Raw genomic sequence first — 18,997 nt, 5'->3', positions numbered from 1 at the left:
ACTCTCAAGAGTCTCCTCCAGCACCATAATTCAAAAGCATCAATTCTTCGGCGATCAGCCTTCTTGATGGTCCAGCTCTCACTTCCGTACATTACTACTGGGAAAACCATAGCTTTAACTATACGGACCTTTGTCGGCAGGGTGATGTCTTTGCTTTTTAAGATGCTGTCTAGGTTTGTCATTGCTTTTCTCCCAAGAAGCAGGCGTCTTCTAATTACGTGACTGCTGTCACCATCTGCAGTGATCATGGAACCCAAGAAAGTGAAATCTCTCACTGCCTCCATTTCTTCCCCTTCTATTTGCCAGGAGGTGATGGGACCAGTGGCCATAATCTTAGTTTTTTTGATTTTGAGCTTCAGACCATATTTTGCACTCTCCTCTTTCACCCTCATTAAAAGGAAGGTTCTTTAATTTCTCCTCACTTTCTGCCATCAAGGTTGCCAGCTATATAAATACTAGGTGTTTATTATTGTTGTTTATTAATGTGATTCCTGCGCATGAATTGGCATCCATCTACTTTTTCTAAACCAATGGGCACCTCAGCCCACAAATCAGTTAACCCAATATTAAGGCCATTTCGAGCTCTTGGATATGGTTTCCCCAATTTGGTGGCTTTTGCCACCAGTGCTTCTTCATGTAAAATGACGTCACTGTTTGTGAAACTTCCTTTGTTGCAAAATTTGACCTCCTTTAAATTGTTGAGCTGCTCAGATTTGCCACTGTTGTCTCTGTGCGGTTGCGCTGATGTATAGGTTATGGGTATGCAGCCAGAAGCAGCAGATTGAGTAAACACCTGCCCTTTAGCAGCATGTGATGGGGATGCCTGCTGAGGCAGGAGACTTGTGCTCCTTTCCAACTGCCTATCTTGAGTATGAGTATAAATACAGTGAAATTTTTCTGCATCAGTAGTCCTTGTCTAGCCATCTGGCTAGCCAGTTTTCATAAGCTTTCTGCTTTCTTGATCTCCCCCCTCCTTCCATTGGGCGGGGGACCCCTATGTTAATATAGGCCAGGCTTCTTGGGATTTTAGGAATGTGGCTTAGGTTGTTGCTGAAATCTGTTTGTTAAGGATATTTTAATGACATACATAGTTATGGAGTCTGAACTTTTAAAACGCTGCATTTGGAAAAATGCGATTCTTGTCCTGTGGCCGATAAAGGCATACGGCAAAACAAGGGATACATCAAAATATTTGAAAGTGGAGAATTCACCTTGGTGTGGGGTCTGTTTCCCTGTATCCCTTATGTCACAGCACCCATGACACCATTCTTCCCTAACTGCATTTTAGAGTTCAACATACACTGATATCAGCTGTGAAGGTGTAGGCTGCTCTTCGCAATAATCACTCTCTGCTCACTCAGAGATATATACAGTTTTTATTTACATATGTACAAACAGCGCATCTACGATTCATGCATCCGAATGCGTTGAGTCAGATTCGGGGAGTGGCTTTCTTTGGCTCCTTCTCTAACGCAGTAGGCGTGGAAATCTCGTGACACGTCTCTGATCCCTGTGTTTTAACTCTTTCCCTACCTGAGCTGAGGGCATGATCTCTCCCTCTGTCCCTGAGCTTCCTGTGAGGCGCTGGGGCTCTCCTTCAGCATCACAGAGTCTGGACACCGCCTGGCTGCCTCCTGCTCTCTCCCCCTCTGCCTGATGTCCTCCTTCTGACTGTTCCCGTTCTGACTTTTCTCCTCTCCCCCCCCCCCCCGGACCCAAGTGTGTTCTCTGGCTGTCCCGTGACATCAACCTACTCCAGCTGCTGGCATTAGATTCTGTCAGATGAGAAAACAAGCTAGCACCAGACCATTAAATGTTGAGGAAGGTGGTGGTTCAGTTGCTGTGCAGCAGCCTACTTTGCATTGGCTTCTGAAGCAGGGCGTGCTTAGTAAATGGGCTGCAACATTTATTAAAACAATAATATTTGGAATGTTTTTCACTTGGGGTTTGCACCGGTTTGTAGGCAAGCACTGATCACCCCACACTTTGGGAAAAGGAGGAGGAGGGAGCGGGCATGTGAACCTGCAGCTTGTGTCTGTTCATTGATAAACTGCCATCATACTGCAGTTTGGCATTACGTCTGAACATTACTAGGCTACAATGAGCTTAATAGCTGAATGAGGATTTGACCTCAAGCATCTCTGATACATGTTCAACTTGCTATCTACTGCACCAGTATTGACATCAACCTACTCTAGCTGCTGGCATTAGATTCCGTCAGATGAGAAAACAAGCTAGCACCAACACACACAGAACAAAAGCATAATTAATACCAACAAGATAAGGGTTGTGGGCATTTGCTTTGGGGTAGGCATGTACCCTCAGGGGTGGATCCTGATATGCAAAACATTGTTTGGGGAGGGTCGGTCTTACGGCGGCTGCACCACATAGAACCGAGTGGGGTGGGGGGAGTCTTGATGTGTCAGGACAGAAAATTCCAGAGATGAAGAATTATCTAATGAAAGAACTTGAAGATGAGAGGCCTCTGTAACACAGACTTGTTATTATATTGCCTGAGGAAGGTAAGAACTGGTGCTGGGGGACCAGGTGGGGCTTGCACCAACCATATCTTTTTTTCCCTCAGGCCTTGAACGCCAGAAACGAGGTGCGTGTAAAGACAGTAGTGTGGCAGACAATGAACAAGAAATAGGCCGGACTGTCACCACTTTCCCCATCCTTGCAAACCTATTTTCAAAACTGGCTGTAGCCAAATTAACATTTGTATTGTGGAAAGCTCCACTGTTACATATGAACGTTGAGATCAAAATGTGAAGAACAATTTAACTTTCTACATCACCTATAATGGAAATAATAAATCACTTCTAATGATAGCCTTGTCAAGAAAATACTGAGTAGCACAATTGGTCCATTAGTCCACTGGGTTGCACACTGCTTTCTGTTTTGCTCCTGTTTGTTTATGATTTATGTTAAGACATTCAAAGGGATCACTTTTACTTATATTTTTATATGTTTTCTGCTTTGCATTGGGAAAACGGATCTGCTCTGCTGATAGGGGGGTGCACAATTTATAGTAAACATGTGGGTTCTCAGGGTGGTAGTCAACTAAGTTGTACTCAGAGTTGACCTATTAAAATTAATATATAACTTAGTTGTGATCATTAATCTCAGTGGATCTACAGTGTTACCTTTGTTTTCATATGTTTTGGATTACAAACACATCAAACCCGGAAGTGCGTGTCCCGGTTTGCAACCTTTTTTTGGATTACAACCTTTTTTTTTTTGGATTACGAACAATTTGGGGGGGGGGAGGCCCCATTGGCGAAAGCGTGCCTTGGGTTACAACCTGTTTTGGTTTACAAACAGACCTCCAGAACGGATTATGGTTGTAAACCAAGTTACCACTGTACTCAAAACATACCGGTAGCTGAATGTCACTCTAAAGCTCAATCTAGGCAGGGTGGTAGTGTTGGTAGATGGTTGACCACACCTGGGAGATAAGTGTTCACACCTTTTTGAATAGATTTCCACTCCTTGAGGGTCAAGTTCACAGACTGGAGGTGCTGTTAGATGGCTCCATGTGCAATTCTACATACAATTCAAAGGATGATTTTGTTGTCATTCAGTCGTGTCCGACTCTTCGTGACCCCATGGACCAGAGCACGCCAGGCACCCCTATCCTCCACTGCCTCCTGCAGTTTGGCCAACCGCAGTTATGGTTTTACCATAACCTATAAAGCCCTGTGTAGCTTGAGATCAACTCTGGAACAAGGCATCCCCTGATGCTATCTGAGATGGTCATTGTCTTGAGTTGTCCCACCGGATGAGGAGAAGTAGGTGGGGAACAGGAGAACAGGTCCTTCTCTGTGTTAGCACCCTGCTTGTGGAGCACACACCTTAGGACTGCACACTTGGTGCCTATAATGAGTTTTTGGCACTAAGGCAGCGGTGGGGGACGACATGTTTACGTGCACTGATGTTTTAACTTAGTGTATGTTGTTCTGTTAGAATCATAGAATCATAGAGTTGGAAGAGACCACAAGGGCCATCCAGTCCAACCCCCTGCCAAGCAGGAAACACCATCAAAGCATTCCTGACAGATGGCTGTCAAGCCTCCGCTTAAAGACCTCCAAAGAAGGAGACTCCACCACAATCCTTGTTGTTTGATTCCTTGCTGATTTTAGGATCTTGGCTGGATTAATTTATTCTGCTGCTATTCTATCTTAGCTTGTTTTCTATTCTTAAAATGCTAGCTCCCTCCTAAGTCGCCTTGGTGAGGTGGGCTACAAATATTTTAATGTAAATAAATCTTTCTGTTAAAAGACTCACACTTCCTAAGCAGTTCAGCATGTGAATGCAGATTAATTTAGAGAAGGTGATCCTCCAGCTGTAAATTGAGATATGCATTTGTGATCTTACAGAGAGGTCTCTTAGCAAACAGGAATTTTGTGGCTAAAACCTCGTGGCACATTTTGGAAAACAGTGGTGTTGCAAGAGACCCGTCCTGTGGTTTTAATCTTCCTTGTTTAACATGGTTTTCCAAAACAGTTTTAACAAGGAACTAAGGAGCCCCTGTAAAGAAACCTGGGCACAATCTACCAGACACTTCTCCTGTAACAAGCTCCATTGGCGTGAATGGGAATTGTGCAAGAGCCTGATAAGAGACTTATCTGCCTTTGGTTCTTTCCCTCCCTCAACTGTCACTGAGCAGGAGTCATTTTATCAGGCTACTGTGGAGGCAGAGGAGGGAAGCAGGGCCATCCTCAGTGTCAGTTCAGTTCAGCTGGCAACACACTTCTTTTTGACTCCTCCTCTCTCATAACTATTTCCATTCCAGCTGGTCATTCTAAAAAACTTCAGTACATTTAAGAACTAATGCCTGAGTTTCCTTTCTTTCCTCCTGCTTCCCTATCTCTCTTTCTTTTAGAGGCATACTGTCGTTTTTAGTGAGCTGTAAGTTGCTCTGGGAGCCTTTGCAGCTAAAGAGTAGCAGGAAGTAGCTTTAAATAAATAAGTGCCAAGAAGGACTGACAATTCTAATTTTCCTGGTGGGTTGTACTGAAGGTTGGTGGCATCGGCTAATACTTTGTTCAAACGCCTACTGGGTTTATTTATCTTTTAACTAGCCTGCAAAAGAGAACCATAAAACAAATATAAAACAGATCAAAAACATCAGAAACAAAACCAGTTATCATAGCAACAGTAAAAATACAAAAATCAGTGGATATAAAATAAGCTAAAACTGGGTTTTTAAAAGAAGACCAGCTCCTTGTTTAATCGCATATATTAAGGATAGTTCACATTGGTTCTCATATTGGTTCTGTGTCTTATCTTTTTAGGGAGCACGAAGAGGTCGAATTGATGCTTTTGTGCAAAGTTTGGACAAAAACTTCATGGTTCCAGTAGGTGGTGCTATCATTGCTGGCTTCAGTGACTCCTTCATACAGGAGATCAGCAAAATGTACCCAGGTATATAGTTTTTAAATGGATTTTTCTTCAGGAAACAACCCTGAAAGAAACTCAAATAGCTTATTCTCCCCAATGAGAAAAGAAATGATTTATATCTTATTTCTCTCTTCCCCACCCCCAGGAAGAGCATCAGCCTCTCCTTCATTAGATGTTCTCATTACATTGCTGACCTTGGGCACAAAGGGGTATCAACAGCTGCTAAAAGAAAGAAAGGTAATATTTCAAAATTAACTGATGGCAAATTACATCTTAAGTTGTAATAAACAAACATTTTTGGAGCTGCAGCTGCAATAGGCACATGAAGCTTTCTTGTTTGGCTGGCCTGTACCTATGTCTTTGGGTTTTTTGTTGTTGTTGTTTTTTTTTAATGGGCTGAAAACCAAGGCTCTGTTTTCTCAGTACAGTCGTACCTTGGATCCCGAACACCTTGCGAGTCCAACGTTTGGCTCCTGAACACCACAAACCCAGAAGTGAGTGTTCCAGTTTGCGGACGATCTTTGGAACCCGAACGTCCGACGCGGCTCCCGATTGGCTGCAGGAGCTCCCTGCAGCCAATCGGAAGCCGTGCCTTTGTTTCCGAACATTCAGGAAGTCAAACGGACTTCCGGAACGGATTCCGTTTGACTTCCAAGGTACCACTGGTTGTGCCACATTTCCACAGTGGGCTGGTATGCATGCAAAGTTCATCCATAGTTCAGCACTACATGGATGAGTCTCAGTGAGGCTGGGGCACTCCCTCCTCTTCTTGCTTCCTCCCATGTACAAACCAAGAATGCTCAAACCTTGACTTACAACGAACAATGGTAGCTTGCCAATCAAACCAACTTCAGATCATCTGAAGAAGTGTGCATGCACACGAAAGCTCATACCAAGAACAAACTCAGTTGGTCTCTAAGGTGCTACTGGAAAGAATTTTTTTTATTTTGTTTCGACTATGGCAGACCAACACGGCTACCTACCTGTAACTGTATTCAGATCATGGGTTATGAAAGAAACTCAAATAGCTTATTCTCCCCAATGAGAAAAGAAATTATTTATATCTTATTTCTCTCTTCCCCACTGCAAAGAAAAGCATCGGCATCCCCTTCAGCTTCTTTAGCAAACGGTTGTTTGTTCTAAACCAAGATTCCCTGTTCACAAATAGCACTAAGCTGAGAATCTTGGAAACTAAAAGTTAACTTGGCTGAAGTCTAGGGCTGGGTGGTATGTTGTTTTCAACACCGCAGTGCAGTATATCACCAGCTAAACATTGTGATATACCAATACATCACGATGTCTGAAATAAGGATGGAGCTACGTAGAGGCATTGGGCGGCTTCACTGTTTTTCTCGCATCGTGATTTTTGCACCTGCTCTTGTGATTCGCTGCCCCCTGCAGGAAGCAGGGGAGAGCTGAGCCGGCAGAGTTAACGGGGGCTGCAAGAATCGAGAAAAGCATTGGCTGGCTTCACGGTTCCCCCCGCATTGTGATTTTTGCATAGCACACAGACACACACACACACCATGATTCGGGTTAGGTATATTGCGGGTCAAAAATTATGAAACAGAAATTATATGGCCTTCAAACCAGTTTTGGACGATATATCACCCTGCCCTACTGAAGTCTCCCTTGAGAGCCTGATGCTTTGCTCAGGCTTGCCCATGTAGTTCTAAGCCATGGTTTACTATTACATTCTGACCCACCTGGTGCCTTCCACCTGGTGAGTCACAAGGCTGTAGGTTCAGTGGTGGTCCTCCCACCCCATTGAGCCCTTCCATTCTGTCTTAGACTATAATAGGTTAGACTGAGAGACATAGCCAAGAGCACCCAATAAGATTTTTCTTATAATAGGATTACCTAGCCCTCTAATTTCAAATTTGCAAGTATCTTTTTTCCATGCTTGCCTTGATTTGTTGTCACTTTGGTTTATCTGCATTAAGTGCCCGACTGCAACCTCAGATAAAACTGTGCGCCGGGTGTACGTGAGACTGTTGGAACAAGAGAGCTGTATGCTAATGCAGCATGTAGTGGACATGTCTCGATCACAACATGTTTGGGGAATGGGACCTTGCAGCAAAAACTGCAAGCAACCACCCAGAACTTCCCTGCCAGAAATGATGAGAGTAATTCAGGAATGCCCCTGCAAACCACCACCAAGTCTTGCAGTTGAGATGCCATCGCCTTGTGATGAATGATGCTGCAACAAGCCCTAATAAGATCAATAGGGTATGATTTCCCTTATTGATTCCTAGCTAAAAATAATCAAACAGGTCCACAAGCACAGTCTCAGTGCAACAACCAGCCCTGCGCAGGGGGGAAAGAACTGTGAGTGTTGGGATGCACTTGAAGTTGCAGAGGGACTATTTAGTTAACAACCCATTAATCACACCACAACATCTTTAAACTCTAGGAAACACAAAAACCACAATTGGAAGTACAATTTTAATTCGGCATCCCTGCTGTGTGTCTCACTCATAATAGAATCTCCTAAGTTTGTTCCTAACTTTGTGAAACTACTAAGACAAGACCCAGCTATATGCATGTCACTGCCCTTTCTTGGACTGCAACACTTCAGGGAGTGTGTTTGTATGTGGAGAGGGTGCTTAATAGAGTGGTTCTCAAGCATTAGGGTTTTTTTAGGGGTCTGTTCTGGGAGTATTTGTAGGCTAACAAAACTTGGGACATAAAAATGCAACTGGGACCTAGAGGAAGAAGAAGAAAATAAAATGGTAGCCAAATTATATTTGCAAGGTTTCCTCTGCTTTAAATGAAGTGCATTTGTGGAAATCTGACTAATCTCTAATAATTGACCTGAATTGGCAGTACATCAACAAATACCGTATCATTGCTTTCCGCCGCTCTAGCGTGATGTGGGAGATCTTCTGATTTGCTGATGTAAGGGATTCTTGACAAGTGCATGTTACTTCAGTTCTTGCATCTCTGAACTCCTGAATATTTAATATATTATTTTTTATTGTTTTGCAAGCTTAGAGCTATTCTTGTGTTAGGCAGAAACAAAGTGACTTGCTGTTACCTAAAATAGAAGCCTCTCTAATTCATGCCTTATACGCCTGTGCCGTTGTGCGGTTGCTTTGTGTAAGCAAAACAAAAAAATCCAACCTGTGGCCTGTAGACAAATGGTTGAACGTGACATGTGGTGCTGCCTCCTCATTTGCTGTTGCAATAAGAATGTCAAGATATACTGTATCTAGGTCGGTAGTTTCTTAGCAGAGCATGTCACAAGATATAAATAAGATAAGCGCCATGTGAATCTAGAGTACTCCACACGCACGCATACACGAAGGAAGCCACTCTACATCACAGCACGATTCGCTGCTTTTATCTTAACACCTCCCAAAGTGTGTGTGTGTGTCGGGGTGCAAGGAGAGCTGATGTCAGTTCTGCTGTGACTGCATCAGATGGGATGGGATCTGTCAGTCACTCCTACTGAAAATGCATGGCAGATTTAGCCACCGTACTCAGAGGAGGCCGCCTATTTCATCTCTGCATGAGTCATTGTACAGAGTTTGCTTCCCTCGAGCCAAGAGGTACAGGCAGATCAGTGACTTGTGTTGAAGAAGCAGGGAAGGAAAGCTTCTGCATGGGCAATATGTTCTGACTCTTACATGTTAAAGGTACAGGTAGGTAGTCGTGTTGGTCTGCCATAGTCAAAACAATATAAAAAATAAACAAAAAATTCCTTGCAGTAGCACCTTGTTGTTGTTGTTCAGTCGTTCAGTCGTGTCCGACTCTTCGTGACCCCATGGACCAGAGCACGCCAGGCACGCCTATCTTTCACTGCCTCTCGCAGTTTGGCCAAACTCATGTTAGTAGCTGCGAAAACACTGTCCAACCATCTCATCCTCTGTCGTCCCTTTCTCCTTGTGCCCTCCATCTTTCCCAACATCACGGTCTTTTCTACGGAGTCTTCTCTTCTCATGAGTTGGCCAAAGTACTGGAGCCTCAACTTCAGGATCTGTCCTTCTAGTGAGCACTCTGGGCTGATTTCTTTAAGAATGGATAGGTTTGATCTTCTTGCAGTCCATGGGACTCTCAAGAGTCTCCTCCAGCACCATAATTCAAAAGCATCAATTCTTCGGCGATCAGCCTTCTTTATGGTCCAGCTCTCACTTCCGTACATTACTACTGGGAAAACCATAGCTTTAACTATACGGACCTTTGTCCGCAAGGTGATGTCACGAAAGCTCATACCAAGAACAAACTTAGTTGGTCTCTAAGGTGCTACTGCAAGGAATATATATATATATATATATATATATATATATATATATATATATATGTGTGTGTGTGTGTGTGTGTGTGTGTTAAAGGTAGTCGGAGAAGAAGGAAATACGTGTCAGTCTTTTAATACAGAAATGTTGAGACAAGTCTGGCCAGAAATTTGAGGAGCAGCAGTCTAGGTAGCAGCAGGAACAGCTAATTTGTAATTGTTCCAGGAAAGTCCCATAGTGGCGCCCCTTGGCATGAAATTAAGTGAAAGTCCTAACGATTCTTCACAAATAAACTATTACCATTTAAAAATGGAAACGGTTGTACTGTTCCAGTCCAAATACACACAGGTTTCAAAAGTCAGTCTGTACTTCTATAAAGTTGAGGGTTAGATTCATAGTGTCAGCACTTAGGGTTGTATTGAATGTAGAGCTGTGGCTAAGGTTCTGTCAGCGTAAGGATTTTGCTTGTGCAATGGACCCTTCTCCCCCCCCCCCACCACCCCCCAAAAAACCATTCTGTTCTGGTGTTTTCTCAAACCTTCCAAAGAATATCTGGGGATAGCATAGAGTGCACTTGAGGAGAGGAGGAAGAAAGTCCCATTGTACGAGCAGGAATTAATGTGCTGGCTCCTGCCAGTGCAACGGGTCAACTGAATATGGACCACAGGTACTAAGGATCATTTTGAATTGCCGGGAACCACACATAATTTGGCTTCAGTAGATGACAAAAGCTCAATGAAGACCATATATCTTTAAAAATGATTAATATGTCACTCATTTGTTAATGCTTTAGTTAATATAACGAATAAAGAATTAGATGCTAATGATTTCAGTGAAGAAGCAAATCTAAGCAACCCAAGCATATATTTTCACTGAAAAAGTAGTTCTGCTCTATAAGCATTATTTTCTAAATGTTGTGAATCAGTTTCTTGTTTCGGATTTGTTGTAGAAATAAGAACTATCACTTCGCCTTTCCTTTTTTGTTTAGTGTACTTTGAATGTGTGTGTTCCTGAATGGTAAAATTTAATAGTGGTGGTTTATTGCCTTTTGCTCTGTGAAAGCTGAGGCACAGTGATTATGTTCTCAGCAGGAGCTATTTATAGCTTGACATTGAGTGCTCTTTTCTATATTGGTTCCACTACACCTACTCAAAAAAAGAAGCCAGGCTATTAAAAAAAAAAATCAGAATAATTTTCTCCCTTTTCTTGCCTTATCCTCATGTCAAATCTTATTGCAGGTTATTTGAGCTCGCATCAATAAAGAGCCTAGCCAGTGTCTTGCAGAGGGCAGATTAATCTCTGCAGCAGAATCTGATAGCTCGGCCCAGATTCCTCCTCCCTCTGCATGATGCAAAGGAACATGTTTCATGTTCTCTACCTCCACGAGCAATAAATGGATCCATGACAGCCTTTTGCAAGGCCAGAGAAAGTACTGGAGGCTTTCGGTGCTTTTGTAATACTGTTGACAAATAAACAGGCTGCCTAGGGGGGAAGCAAGCAGCCACATGATATGGCTAGGGAGTGTTTGCCCTAAGGCAGCACCCATCCCCTAAAACAGCAATCCATCCTTCTCCCATCCCAGTTATAACCACCCAGTGAACTCCACTGCTGTGCAGATAGTTGAATGCAGGTATTGTCAGGATATGTCCTACTCACAAGTAGAACCTTGGCAGAGACACATGCCCGACTGGCATGTTCCCTTCCTCCTGGGCGATCGTTTGGGAGCTTCAAAAGCATTCCTCAGCCCGAACAACACAGCGACTGATGCCAGAAGGCATTAGCACACTAATGGATCCGCAGAGGTTTGCACAGTTGCGTAACAGAATTCAACAACTCAGCATCTTGGCTAATCTACTTTATTTACATATAAACACACATGGAACACTTCAACGGGGCCCTGCCCTGGTCTCCAGTCGTCTCATTATACATCTGACACGCATCGTAGAAGCCCTTACATCAACTTCTAAAAGACTTTCAAGGGATTTTTCAATGTGAAACTATTTCTTCATTTCAGACTGTAATTCTTAACAGGATTGATACTACATTTGTATTTACTCACGAGTAAACACATCTTTTTGGTTGAAACTTCCGGCCAGAGTTCTTAATTATATTTATTTCAGTGTACTTCATCTAGATAGGCAAACTTTGCCACAAAAAGCGATTAGAGAAGTTTATAGTCTTGGCACAAAAAAGGAATGCAAAGGGGAGGGGAAAGCAGGTGACCCCCAAAGCTCATTCTCATACTGCCAAACCATGGTTTCTCAGTACACCAGAGTAGCATATGGTTCTGTTCTAACAAAGAGTCAGCCAAATACTCCTGAAAATAACTCACTCGACAAGTCTACTCACTTGAACTGTGTAACATGAACAAACTCAGTTGGTTTCTAAGGTGCTACTGGAAAGAATTTTCTATTTTGTGTAACATGAGACACACACACACATTTGAGACATCTGTTTTCTTTTGTGTGAAAACTTCAATTTTTGAATATCTCTGGCTTACTGGTTGTTGAAATCCATACTCAGTTATACTCGTTTAAGAGCTGTGGATATGCCACACATTTTGCTGGTAACGTTTTTTTGTTTTTTCCTCAAACACTGCTGATCTAGCATAAAGCATTGTTTTACTTGGCTTTTTAATGTTATCTCTTCACTTCCCCCATTGGAAATTTAGCTGGCATTTTAGTGCTTAAGTTGTTCAATACTCCTCTAGTATGATAAGATCCTTTTGTGTCTTGAGTTAAATATAGCACTTGCAATGTAGAAAAATCAATGGAATTCAGTTACATTTCTCTTAAGTAAAACTTGTGTTTGGAGTCCTTGTAAATTCCTCACAAGAGTAGCCAGATTTTCTAATAGAGGTTAGATATGGATTTGGCCTCACAAAAAGTATTGCCGAATACATGGCACTACTAATTTATTGTACAGTAAACTGCTTAGTTAGCTGCTTGTAAGATCTAGACGCTTTTTAAAATGGGGAAAAAAATAATTCTGAAAGGCAGATCATTTAATAAATCATGGGTGTTTACTGTTTCGTTCCCCCTTGTTTCACCATGTCACTTCAGTCAGCCAGCCACAATTAATTAATAGCTTTAATGTCCTGGTTTTAAATTAGCTGGTTTTACTGCTGCAAAAAGCTGCTAAAAGCTCAGCTCTGAAAGCTGCTTTGTTTGGGCTTCCTTGTGGTAGTCTTGCTTGGGGGATTAGCCAAAGTGTGTAGAGGAGGGGGGGGGAGATTTCTGCCAAATCCACTATCCATGGCGTGTATATTGTTCCTTGGCTTTTGTGAGGAGTGGGACATGGAGGAGGCTGGTCTAATCCCTGCCCTGCCTCCGAAGCTTTTCGTACCACTTCACTGTCTGAGAAATTAATTTGATTTGAACTCAGGGCTCATCCAGACTTCCTTTTGTGCTGTGTTTCTAGCCACAGGTCTGTGTCCTAGTGTCCCCTCCCCTTTTCTTTTATTGTCCTGGTGCTTTCCCCAGGAAAATCCGTGTTTTGCTGCTGAATCGGCGCAAACAGGAATTGCATTTTCTGCCATTTGCTCTGATTCAGTGGTAAAACACAGAATTCCCAGGGGGGAGAGCACCTACATTGGGATACATGTTTTACCTGGGACCAGCTAAGTTTCCCTGGTCTTTGGCCACACCCTTCCAGCCGGTCCCTGTAAAAAGATGCAGGAAGACACCGCTGTTGGTTTCCTCAGTGCTGTTAGATTAGCCAGCAGCTCCTGGTTTTTTGGCGACCTTGCTGCTGCGTTTGTTTTAATGGATTAATCTAAATATTAAGTAGGAAATATTAGGTGGCAAACTTGAAGACACAAATTTCCGGTGAGGAGTAGCAATGGAAAGGATGGAAAAAATGTTGATCCAGAGGATTTTTCTGAAGGGGAGGATACACAAGGTGGACAACAAGAAAGGTTTCCCAGGCGTGAGAGGCGGGGAGCCCATAGTTTGGACAGTACAGAGAACCCCTGGGGTGGCAGCCCAGAGGTTCGAGAACAACAACCATGGAAAATGCAATACGGAGCGGAGAGTGGAGGGAAGATACTTTGTGATAAAGAGGCTGCAACTGTTTATCAGGAAGAATGCTACATTCTGGAGGAGAGGAAGCTACAATTGAAGGAGATAACAGAAGGAAAAGAAGCAAAATTGAATATGAAGGAAGAAGAAACTGGACTGGGGGAATGTTGGGGGGGAGACCGGTGGGGGATGGGGAAGGTAAAGGGAAGGGTGGTGATGGACAGGAGTGGGGTGGGGTAAAGTATGAATTCATAGAGATATTATAAAGGCTGACCACGGTACTCCGACACCAGAGGGGAAACGGACTATGAGATGGAAGAAATACTTAGGTATTTGTTAATATGTGTTGTTTTTTATACATTTGAAATTGGAATCAGAAGAATTATAGGCTACAGCACAACAAAGTTAAGTGAAGAGAGGATAAAAGAAGTGGAGATGTGGAATTTGATGTTTATTTGATAAGAATAAGATTTAGGATTTAAGATATGTGGATTATAATTGTAAGACTAAGATTAGATGCAAGAAAGTAGATTTAACAATGTTACAAAATTACTAAAGAAGATTAGAAATGAACGCAAAAGAGAGGATGTGAGGAAGTCCCAAACTGAGGATTATAAAGTGGATAAGGATGAGTAAATAACTGTTTTGTTTATGTGTATTTTGTGTGTTTTTGTATTTGTGTTTTGTGTATTTCTGTTATTAAAATCCAATAAATTCTTTTGGGAAAAAAAACCTAAAAGCAGTTGATTCCCCCTTCTCTCCCCCTAGGATATGTTTTCCTACCTTTTGGAGAATGTGAAGAAATTAGCGGAAGCTTACAACGAGAGACTGCTGGAAACACCTCACAACCCCATCTCCTTAGGTAACTAGGGTGTTGTGGGATGGTTGCATCTGCAGAGAAGAAATCTGTGATGTAATAAAGCAGAGGGTGATTATATCATGGCAAATGTGGTTTGTGACTTTTACTGTCCAGGGAAGTTTTGTTGTTGTTGTTAATGTGAATTATAGAAATGTTGAAAATAAATAAATAGGCTGATTCCCCCCACCCCCAATATGAATGGGACACTTAGGCATCTCTCTCTCTCTCTCTCTCTCTCTCTCTCTCTCTCTCTCTCTCTCACACACACACACACACACACACACAGAGAGAGAGAGAGAGAGAACACTTTCCCAACTTTCTACTAGTGTTTGCTGTAGAAAGGAATTACCGTATTTTTTGTTCCATAAGACACACTTTTTTCCTTCTAAAAAGTAAGGGGAAATATCTGTGCATCTTATGGAGCGAATGGTGGTCCCTGGAGCTGAATTGCCCAGGGGCCAAAAGAGGATCATGCTTTTTATTTTACAAAGAGAAAAGGGGTGTTGAAAGGACCCCGCTCAGAAGCTGATCAGCAAGAGATCGGGAGAGAGATAAGAGTCCCGGCTCCCTTTCAGCCCCGCCCCCTTGCCCCGCCCTCCATTGTTGAATGTGCTGCAGAGGGAGGTTGTTTGTTTCCGCAGCAACATGTGACTGGCTGATTAGATTATCTGTCTGGAAACTGTAGAAAAGGCTCCCTTTCCTTTAGCAGCTGCAGAAATGTAAGTTAAACCCCATAAAAACGGGGCTTTTCCTCTTTGCTTTTCCCCCTTTGCAAAAAAAGCTGCAAAACTTTTAGCTGATCCTCAAAAAACCAGGGCTTTTCCCTTTGCAAAAAAAAGCTGCAAAACTTTTAGCTGATCCTCAAAAAAAACCAGGGCTTTTAGAGGAGGAAAACCAGAAAAAAAAATTCTTGTTTCCTCCTCTAAAAACGAGGTGTGCCCTATGGTCTGGTGCATCCTATGGAGCGAAAAATACGGTATTCTAAATTATAGTAACCTTGTTAACTTGTATTTTCAGCTATGTCACTCAGAGAGCTAGATAAACAAAGTGGTACAGCTGTTACGCAGCTTGGATCTATGCTTTTCACCAGACAAGTGTCTGGCGCAAGGTAAGTACTTCCGTTAACGTCTCAGATTCAAAAACGCATTGAAGCAAATTTTCTGGGAGCAAGTTTCACTTCAGTCGGAGCCAGTCTCAAAACTGACCCAAAAGATATGCAGACGTCGGCAGGACAGAGGTTGCATGCAACTTGGTTCTGTGCATGTTTACTCTGAAGCAAACCCCACTAATTTCAGTGGAACTCGCTCCCAGGTGAGGGCAGCTGGAATCCAAACCTCCCTTACGTGGTGTGTGGGAGGCCCGTTGGCAGTATCCTGCCCGCAGAAAGTTGCAAAGTGTAGCATTCCAAGGGTAGGGCTGAGCTGGCCCTGGATCTACTGGATCCCAAGTTGGTCTCACAGCCATTGACTGCCAGCATTGGTGGTTGAGAGTCTGGATTGGACCCTTAGTAGGTTTCCTTTAAGTCACCATAATTAAGCCCTGAAAAGTTCAATAAGTTAGGTTGTTCTGTGTTTTATTTCTGGGTGTATTTCTGTATGTAACTTTCCCCCCCTTTCAGGGTCGTTCCCCTTGGGTCTCAGCAAACAGTGAGTGGTTACACTTTCGAAGGCTTCATGGCCCATACAAACAAATACCACTGTGCCTACCTCAATGCTGCTTCAGCCATTGGAATGACGAAAGAAGATGTCGATGTGTTCTTGAAAAGACTTGATAAGTGCTTGAAGGCTCTAAGTAAAGGAAAGAACGATGAAAAAGGTTCCCCGGCACTGAATGACGAAGTGGCCTCCGCTATGGAAAAGTGCAATTTAGTCGAAGAAGGTGACCGAAAATAGCTTAAGGAAGATGCTTCCCAACTTACGATGTTCAGCATTTATATCAGGGTCATGTCGAGCAACCTGCAGTACAATTAATGGCGGGGGGAGGGGGGTAACCAAAATGTAAGTCAGGCATAGGCAAACTCCGGCCCTCCAGATGTTTGGGACTACAATTCCCTTCATCACTAGCTAACAGGACCAGTGGTCAGGGATGATGGGTATTGTAGTCCCAAACATCTGGAGGGCCGGAGTTTGCCTATGCCTGATGTAGGTGATGCAGGACACATTCCTGTGATGCATTAATTCCATTGGTGCTGTTGTGCAGCTCCCATTCATTTCAGTGAGTCCTGCACCTTCCTTTTTATGTTTACACATTCGCATTTCCTTGTGAATGATACATATTGGGGCGTGGCTTTATTTTCACCTGAGAAACCCGTTCATTGGTTAGGGAGTTTTCCTTTCCGTATAATGCAGGTGCTTTGCTTTCCAGTGATAATAGGTTATTCTCTACCTTACGAGCTCCATTTTGCATGTGAGCTCAAACGATTTAACTGAAAAGGGATTTCATTTTTAATTCATCCATATTCCAATAGGCTTTGCTCTTTTTTTGACTGAACAGACCTCTTACAGATGGAAGCTTTATGGGTTCCCCTGTGATGGTGCCTTGCGTTCTATTTTAGAGTTCAGGAGAAGCCAGCACAATGTGCAGAAGTTGTTGGGACTCCCAGCTCCCATCAGCCGCAGCCAGCATCGTCAACGGTCAGGGACATGGGAGTTGTACAACAACATCTGGAGGATGCCATATTGACTATCACTGCTGTAGTGCCTCGAAAGGGGGACCATTTCTCCCGTGAGCTGATTTTAATATGTTATTGTGCATTGCTGCTTTCCGGGTATTGGATTCCATATTATGACAGCAACACCAAAATGTAATTCTGAAGTCTAGAGTTACCATCAGAGTCAGCTAGCTTTCCTTCCACTTCCGGCTTGGCCCCTATCATTGTAGCACTACCCTACGGTCAGCGAATTTAGAAGTTATCTCTGTGATGTGAGATTCAGGCAGAAGGACATGGTAGCCGTGGAAGTTGGGTATAAACTTACCCTTTATGTGCTAAAGAATATATGGCAGTAGCTATTCCTGTTTGTGATCTTGTTACACTATACAGTACTACAACTGTAGTATATGTGTGATTGCCATTTATGCATAACAGAGCCAGGATACTCAGTGACTGATTCATAACTGTTGCGGCAGCAGTGCCGAGTTATTGTGCTATTGGCACGTGGGGAGCAATGTTTGTTTCTTGTTCTCTTGTATCTGGAAAAGTCGTCTAGATAACATTTTATGTGTTACACATCTGTATTTTGCGGTCTGGCATTCAAACTTGGTTATATGGGATACATAACTACACTCTACCTTATTTGCTGCAACCTTCCTGTTCCCTTTTCACTCACAGAGCACCCTTAGGTGCGTCTTAAAGTGAAGCATCAACTTTATTATTAGGGAAACAAGGTAAAAGATGGTGTAGTTCTGCCAGTGAGAACAAAGGTCGCCCACGCACAAGACTCAATACAAGGTTATTATGCATGCTGAATTCTTTAGACTTAAGAGCTTTAATTTAAATAATGGAGTTTGATTTGTAACGGGCTGCTGTAGACATGAGAATAAGTAATTACTATCAGTGGATGTTCTCAGGTAAATTTAGGTGGGCTCTCTGGTCATCTTAATTGAATAAATTATAAGTTTTTCCTTGGTTTTGTTGTGGTGAATGTTTTCTACCCCTCGCCTTGCCACCCACCAAAACACACTTTTCCCTGATTTGTTTATCATTTGTGAGAGGATGACTCAAAAGACCTCTTCATTTATTTGTGCAATATCACCAGTTCACTTGAGAATCCCGTGCTTAGGGCTGGTGTGCAGCTTTTATGGTAATGTGATAGCTCCTTTATAAAGTCTCTCACGAGGTAGCTTTCACCATAGTGGAAGCTGATGACATTATGAGACAGCTCATGCTAATTGGGCAATTTTCCTAAGTAGGCAAATTCCCTTTAGGGCTATGAACATTTAGGAACTTTTAGCTTCCCTGCTATTTATATATTCATTTATTAGAGTTATATTCCACCTTTCCATCAGGCAGCTCAAGGAAGTCTACATGGTTCTCCTCTTCCTCGTTTAATCCTCACAACAACCCTGAGAGGTAGGTTAGGCTGAGAGGCAGTGAATGGTCACCCAGTAATCTTCATGGCTGAGTGGAGATTTGAACGCTGGTCTCCTAGGCCCTAATCTGACACTCATCCACTACACCATACTGCTCTTTAAGCTAGATAGAGCAACATTCCCCAACCTGGGGGCCTTCATATATTTTGGAATGCAGCTCCCATTATTGTTGTTGTTCAGTCGTTCAGTCGTGTCCGACTCTTCGTGACCCCATGGACCAGAGCACGCCAGGCACGCCTATCCTTCACTGCTTCCCTCAGTTTGGCCAAACTCATGTTAGTAGCTTCGAGAACACTGTCCAACCATCTCATCCTCTGTCGTCCCCTTCTCCTTGTGCCCTCCATCTTTCCCAACATCAGGGTCTTTTCTAGGGAGTCTTCTCTTCTCATGAG

At 43.0% G+C, this 18,997-nt stretch overlaps 1 protein-coding gene across 1 annotated transcript in view; it reads left to right on the top strand.

Moving 5' to 3' along the window:
* SEPSECS (Sep (O-phosphoserine) tRNA:Sec (selenocysteine) tRNA synthase) overlaps nt 1-16,497 on the top strand; it is a 35,320-nt gene extending 18,823 nt beyond the window's left edge. The window contains exons 7-11 of the mRNA XM_033160292.1: nt 5,298-5,427; nt 5,549-5,640; nt 14,426-14,519; nt 15,534-15,624; nt 16,135-16,497. Coding sequence (XP_033016183.1) covers nt 5,298-5,427; nt 5,549-5,640; nt 14,426-14,519; nt 15,534-15,624; nt 16,135-16,408 — 681 coding nt within the window. The 3' untranslated portion in view covers nt 16,409-16,497. The remainder of the gene's footprint in view (nt 1-5,297; nt 5,428-5,548; nt 5,641-14,425; nt 14,520-15,533; nt 15,625-16,134) is intronic.
* Nucleotides 16,498-18,997: the final 2,500 nt, after the last annotated feature.

This window comes from Lacerta agilis, chromosome 9 (genome assembly GCF_009819535.1).
Source record: "Lacerta agilis isolate rLacAgi1 chromosome 9, rLacAgi1.pri, whole genome shotgun sequence".
Lineage (NCBI taxonomy): Eukaryota > Metazoa > Chordata > Lepidosauria > Squamata > Lacertidae > Lacerta > Lacerta agilis.
Note: the sequence above shows the minus strand (reverse complement) of the source record. Positions and strands in the feature narration are given on the sequence as shown.